This window comes from Palaemon carinicauda, chromosome 36 (assembly GCF_036898095.1).
Source record: "Palaemon carinicauda isolate YSFRI2023 chromosome 36, ASM3689809v2, whole genome shotgun sequence".
Taxonomy (NCBI): domain Eukaryota; kingdom Metazoa; phylum Arthropoda; class Malacostraca; order Decapoda; family Palaemonidae; genus Palaemon; species Palaemon carinicauda.
In genome coordinates, this window is record NC_090760.1 from 33,616,329 (window position 1) to 33,623,828 (window position 7,500).

The 7,500-nt window shown below is 30.8% G+C and overlaps 1 protein-coding gene across 1 annotated transcript in view; it reads left to right on the forward strand.

Moving 5' to 3' along the window:
* The window catches only part of LOC137628565 (uncharacterized), a 24,367-nt gene that overhangs the window by 670 nt on the left and 16,197 nt on the right, over window positions 1–7,500 (forward strand). The window contains exons 2-3 of the mRNA XM_068359718.1: window positions 1,819–1,970; window positions 6,731–6,839. Coding sequence (XP_068215819.1) covers window positions 1,819–1,970; window positions 6,731–6,839 — 261 coding nt within the window. The remainder of the gene's footprint in view (window positions 1–1,818; window positions 1,971–6,730; window positions 6,840–7,500) is intronic.

The window sequence follows — 7,500 nt, forward strand, 5'->3', positions numbered from 1 at the left end:
AAATATGTATATATATGTATATATATGTGTATATATACAGTATATAAATATATATATATATATATATATATATGTGCCTTTGATAGAGATAATGTGATTTTATTATTTACTATAGGTATGCAGTCATTAGTGGGTTGAAGTTATGGAATTACTGTTAAGGGGGCGCACATAATATGGTCATTATGAATATTTAATATGGCTGAGGATTGGATGAAGGGGAAAGGCTAGTAATACTCTGTTATCAATAGGCATACATCGATAGTAGTATAGAAGCTAACATCTTCATGAATAAGGTGACAAGACTGAAGTAGAATATGTATATATGAGAATATATATATATATATATATATATATATATATATATATATATTCCAGACCCCCGAACAGCATTTGCTCACATATTCCCTGTCACACACAACTTTGCTTTATTTATTGTTACATTGAGGTCCTTAACTTTATTCATTAAAATAATAGTTGCTATACAACTATTTATTTGTAATACACTTACTATTAATAAAGTATTACTATCCTTTTACCTCTATCCAATCCTCACGCCCCTTTCACACTATGCAATTTTTTCCCTACTCGAGGCGGTCTCCGCCCCGCAGCTACTGCGGATGACACTGCTTATTTGCGCGGTCTCCGCCTACAGAAATCAATTATCTTTTTTAATATTGAAAATAATTTGTAATGTGCCACAAGATGGATAAAAGGGGCGACCTCTTGTACCTTTATATATTATGGAAGAATCGGTTGAGAATCCAATGCCCAAAGAGACATGCATAGCGTATAAGCTTCTAATATTTTTGTCTAATAATTTCAAATGTCTGAAATAACAATTGAATAACATTGGCGCGTATGGGAAAGACTGGAATTCGACCACTTCCAGGATTACATCATTCTAGAGACAATTTGACTAAAATTTCTATCCTCTACCTCAACCAAAACTATTACCCAGTTTTCAGGAACCATGTGTGTCTTATGTATTTTAGGGGAAAATTTTAACTGCATGAAAAATTAATATGGTCATATGGAGGATGACAATTTAGTGAAAAAAAAAGAGAGTATCCAATTATCATTCAAGTAGAGAGGAAAAATGTATGTTGAATGTCAGGTTCATCATCTCCTCTTACGCCTATTGACGCAAAAGACATCTGTTAGATTTCACCCGTCGTTTCTATCATAAGCTTTTAAATACTTCTCCATCAAAATTGGATGTTGAATGTGAATTTGGAATTTCAAGTAGCAAATGGATGATTTCACGTATCTATGAATGTTGGCTAATATTCTTCGTAACATTGTTAGAGAATGCGATGGTTTTAATTTCAAAATCACTAACAATAAATGGATTAGGAGAGCTTGAACATCCTATAAATATAAGAGCTGAACTAGTAGCGGATGACATCAGGAACACGTTTGCCGATTATTTCTTGAGAAAAGTAAGTGTTTTGAGTTGGCAATATATCAAAATAGGACACTGAGAAACTATATAAATTTTCTTCTATCTAGTAATCAGTAATAAGTGTCTTTATGGCGCAGTATTCTTAAAATGGTAACAAATGGATGGCCATGTTTTACTTAATAAAATCCGTAGTAAAATCAAAGATAAATAAATAATCACAAACTCAACATATAAATATTTCTCCTTACCATTAAGATTTTGAAATCCTTCATTCAAACCACAGCATACTTCTCTTCAAGCAGATGTAACTAAATTACGACTTTTATACTCCTCCACACTTTTATCTCCTGAGACTGGATTCATTTCGACTAAAGAAATGAGAAGTACTGTACTAATATCTTGATCCGTATTCACAGAACTCACGGTATGTTTTTATGATGAAAAACACATTTACCTAGTGATGCTCACCAGCGGAAACAATCCGCTTGGTGTGAAGTGCATTGAACATGATGGCCCACTAAAACAGCCAACGGGAGCGGCACCGCTTCAAGCCAGTGGGACACCGCTCGTGAGAAGTGGCACCACGACGGCAAAAAATCCGTGCCGCTGTAATGTGAAAGGCTTCATTAGGTTCATCAGTCAACTTAAAAGCGTGGTGCCGCTCCGCTGGCAGAGGCGGATTTAAATCGTATAGTGTGAAAGGGCCTTCAGTCATAATAAATATTTATAATGGCCATGTTATGTGCGCCCCTCAACAATCATTCCATAACTTCAACCCACAAATGACTGCATACCTGTATAGAAAAAAAACACCTTATATCTATCAAAACTATTTATAATATATATATATATATATATATATACATATATATATATATATATATATGACTACATACCTGTATAGAAAAAAACACCTTATGTCTATCAAAGATATTTATACTGAATATATATGTATAAATATATATATATATATATATATACATATATATATATGTATATATATATATATATATATATATTTATGTATTACTATGAGATGGTATATATATATATATATATATACATATGTATTTATACATATGCACATACATATATATATTTATATGTATATACATATATATGTATATATATATACTGTATATGTATATATATATATATATATATATAAATTTATATATATATATAAATATATATATATATATATATATATATATTTAGGCTGGTAAGCTATACAGCCTCTCGAGTTCTAAATTCAACTCTTTGTTTTTACATTAAGTCTGTTACACTTGGAAATATTAACACCCGATCTCTAAGACAGTCATATAACTCCTAAACAGCAATATACAAAATACTAAATATCCAAAGGTCTCTTAAGTACACTCAAAACAACACTGGGTAATTATTATTAAGAAGTATTTAAAAACACTTTTTAATACGATTCTTTAACAGGGGTACGAGCAAATACTAATTTAAATAATGGTGATTAGAATAATAAACTCTTTACAAAAATCATTTTTTTTTGTATATAAGTACAACACTATGAACGAATTTACATAAAAAACAAAATAAATCACTTGAAATATTAAGTCTGATCAAAACTTTGATTAAGACAAAGAATTTAAATTTTTGAAAATTACATATTCACTTGACTCGAGATATCAAATCTGCATTAAACCTTAGACTAAGACAAAAGAAATAATACTTATGAAAATTATACAATCACTTGTTTCACTTGAAATTATATTTTACACACTATCTATTTAGCCTTAACACTCAATGAATATAATTAACCAGATAACGATATAAATACCTTTCACCTTACTACAGGGCCAGTTACAAAACTTTACACAGTCTCAACACTCATCCCAACACAATAAATTTAAGATCACCTTTGACTTCTTTCGTTACATTTCAACACCACGATTTACTTTGGGGCACAGTATCACTTTGGAGCGGACACTATAGGTACTGAGAGAGAGTGAGGTAAACACTTTAGCTCTTTCACAGGACGGTTACTTCTCTACTGCTGCTATGCAGCCCTGAGGATGCATATATAAGATTTGAGTACTTCCAGAGTGTTCCAGGTCCAAGATCTGGAATCGTGGTGGGTTGGCCTAAGGGCGTAAGGTTGCCAAAGATACTCTCACAGACGCATACCCTCGCAACAGGGAGACTAACATTTTGTCCTCAAAATAGAAAAAAATAGAAAATTTAACGCTAAGATTTTTGGGAATCTTCCAAAACACGGGGCCGAATATAAAAACTGCATATTTTCTCTCAAACATGACGCAATACCCCATAAAAATATAAAACACATTACATAAGTCCTTGTTCCTCTCTGGTATGGTCACATAACACTCTCAAACAGATTACGTAAGACTTCGTAACAAAAATACATGAAATAAAAATTTTATTCATAAAAATTACGTAAATCTACACGCGAGGAACCCATCTTAAGAGCTGGCTATTCACCTCTGCAATGCACATGTGAAAACTAATAAAACACACGAATAAACTACTGTATTTACTCTACATTAGACCAGCTTCGTGATAATATATATATATATATATATACCATATATATATATATATATATATACTGTATATATATATATATATATATATAAATATATATATATATATATATATATGTATATATATATAAATCAAAATATATATATATATATATATGTATGTATATATATATAAATCAAAATATATATATACATACAAATATATACAATTATATATATATATATATATATATACATATATAAAGCTACATATATGTACATATATATATATATATATATATATTTACATATATAAAGCTACATATATGTACATATATATATATATATATATATACATATAAATATATACAAATATATGTATATATATATATATATATATATATATATAATTTTTTGCACTAATATAATAATAACCATACAGAAAGGGGGGCGTGGCAGGTGCTGAAAACCTCACGGTGGCCTACGTCATGGTCAGCACACATCATTCTGCACCTAGTTGCAATGTATTAATTTCTGTTCTCACCATACCCACATAATTGAGATGTCATTTCTCGATAAAAAGTAAGACAATAATGCGGAGTAGATGCTTCAATGAATTTTCCTAATTAGGTCGGTGTCCCGAATTCTGGTTGTTTCGGTTTCACATTGATCATAAACCTAGTTCATTAATTATATTAAAAAAGGAAGGTGTTATCGGCCTTTAAATAGTTAGTAGCCCTCTTGGGAGATGACATTACTGCTATGTATTTCAGGAGGTGTGAGTACTCTTTTGATTCAAAATCTATCAAACCAATCGATTGCTATTCATGCCTTTTGAAATTTCATTGTTCAATCACAGATTCTTGTCGCCCTCCTTGTGAGTTTCCGGACTTAGCCAAACCTCACCCGTCGAGATTTAGGAATTCATTCGGATGAAGAGAAATCAAGCACACTAAGTTACTGACTACCGATGAATATATACAGTACGGGACTAAACATTACGGAACATAGCAAAGAGAAGATGGCCTAACAATTGATTTAATGAAGGATGAAGATTTCATAGCAGTAAAACTCGCTTAACTTTTTTTTAAAATGTAAGGAAGAATGCTCTATAAGTACTGCTTGGAAAAATTTAATAATTTTACTGATTCACAAAAAAGGAGACATAAAAGACCTTAAAAATTACAGTCCAATCAGTTTGCTCTCAGTAATGTATAAACTAGTGACTAAGAATATATTAGGCTGAATAGAAAGACAGCTAGAATTTAATCAAATAAGAGAGCAGGCAGGCATTAGGAGTAGGTATTCAAAACTGACCATCTCCATGTAATTAAACAGCTAATGAAAAAATCTTCAGAGTATGATAAACTACTATATATATGACATTTATGAGAAATGTTTTACTAAAACTTCAGCAATAATGAAATCTACTCATAGATAAGGAATAGATGAATCTTATGTTGAAACACAGAGATGTTTATACAGCTATCCCAAAACTACATAAAGATGGTGAGAAAATTCTGATTGAGAAAGGTGTTAGACATGGAGGCCCTATCTCTTCTTAATTATTCACAGCCTGCCTAGAAGTTTTTAAGAATTTTCATTGGGAAGATATAGGAATTTATATTAATTGGTAATCATATGGCATAGTTCTGTTCAGTGAATGATGGAATGAATTGCAAAAGATGATATAGAGAAAGTAGAAATGTATGAATGTAAATTAATATTTGTAAAACTAAGATAATGTTGAATGAAAATACAGAAACAAAAAACAGGGGGTTATGGGCGAACCTCTAGCGAGTGCTAATAAATATATAGTAGGTACTTAAAACAAACAGGAATAGTTTCTCCAAGATATGAGAATTAAATTAAAAACTAAAATTAAAAGGATAAACATGGCATGGAGAACTTTTCGTAAACAAATGAGATTATGAAAAGCAAAAGGTTTTCTATAAGGAAAAGTATTAAATCAGAATCTCCTAACAATTTAATTAGCCTATGCATTATAAACTTAGACCCTTACTAAAGCCTTAGAACAAAAGCTAATTACAATTCACGGAGCCATAGAAAATTATAGTATTTTGTACTTTAGTTTGAACATTCCGCAATTCAAATTGACAATCTTCATAACAGAATGACAAATACATACACATTTTGGACAGTTTCCTATTTCAATTTCACATATTGCATAATAGATTGACAGAGCTGACAACAAATGAGACTTCCAGGATCCTAATGATAATTAGATAAAAAGTAATAACAATTGTTCGTTTCGTAATAGACAATTTAGGTTTTAAGATTGACAAATGCATTTGAGTTTGACATTTCATCACAATTATCATCGTAAGTCTTAGCAACCTGACAGGTATTTTGTATTATAGCCTCTGTGAGGCAACTTTGTAACGTGACGTAGAAGGAGACATTCAGTAGCATACTGTCTTGACTACGGATCATATAGATTTTTTATATCCAGCACTTACAGCTCGAAGAGGCCGAGGAATTGTCGTACCATTTTTGACATTAACTGCAACTGCATGGTAGAGAAGTATGGTAACGATGAAGACTTCTTAACGACATCCAAAGAACTTGGGGTCAATCAGACAGTAGCGTACCCAAACATTTAATATATCTGTCTCCTTACCAAGTGAGAACAAGCCAAGCTAAATTGCGTATATTTCTATCTAATATTAATAACGTTGTTCCGTTGTCTTTAGTCTTTACATTAAAATATTTCTGAACTATTTATTCAATATCTGTCCATATGCTGTAAATCAACTAATTGATGAATACCAATTATTATTTTTTTTTTTTCCAGCTCTGGGAACTTTCGATAAGAGAGGTAAAACTGAAAGACGCAGGTCTCTACGAATGCCAGTTAGCAACCTATCCGTTCACGTCATACTTTTTCACCCTGAAAGTCGTAGGTAAGTAGCTACTCCAAAGTCAAGTTTGGCCAAGAAAAGTTTTAACCAGGTGACGTCTTTGTTCAATTACTCATATTTTAATTAGGTTTTTCATATTCGCACGATGTTATAAAATATTATTAATGAAGAGTAGATTCTTTTAGTTACTAATGTTTATATAGCTGTATCTATTTACTTGGAAATTTTCTTGATACTAATACATTTTGATAGTTTCATAGCTGTCACTAACTCTCTATAAACCATTATGTGATATTTATATTTTCTAAGGAATCTTATATGAAAAAAATGCAAGGAAAATATTAATATATATAAAGCTCTCTATACGTGGTTTTCTTCAATATTTATCACTACTTATGTAACGTATCGTTAACTCTCTTAGTGGAAAGATTAGTCCTGAAAGAATCTGCAGGCAATCAGTAATATAATTCAACAATTCAATGCTCAACGAGATTACCAGATTTTATAGATTCATAAAAGTCGGGTATCTTTTCATCTATACTCCCATATTCCTATTACAGAATTTTCACAATCACTATCACAGAGATAGTGTTCATGAAAATTTCTGTTTACTTCTATTAAATGACAGAAAGAGAAAAATGAATATAGTTATCCATAAAAACAAAATAAATGTATTTCAAGTGAATCTTTCAGACGAGAGGGT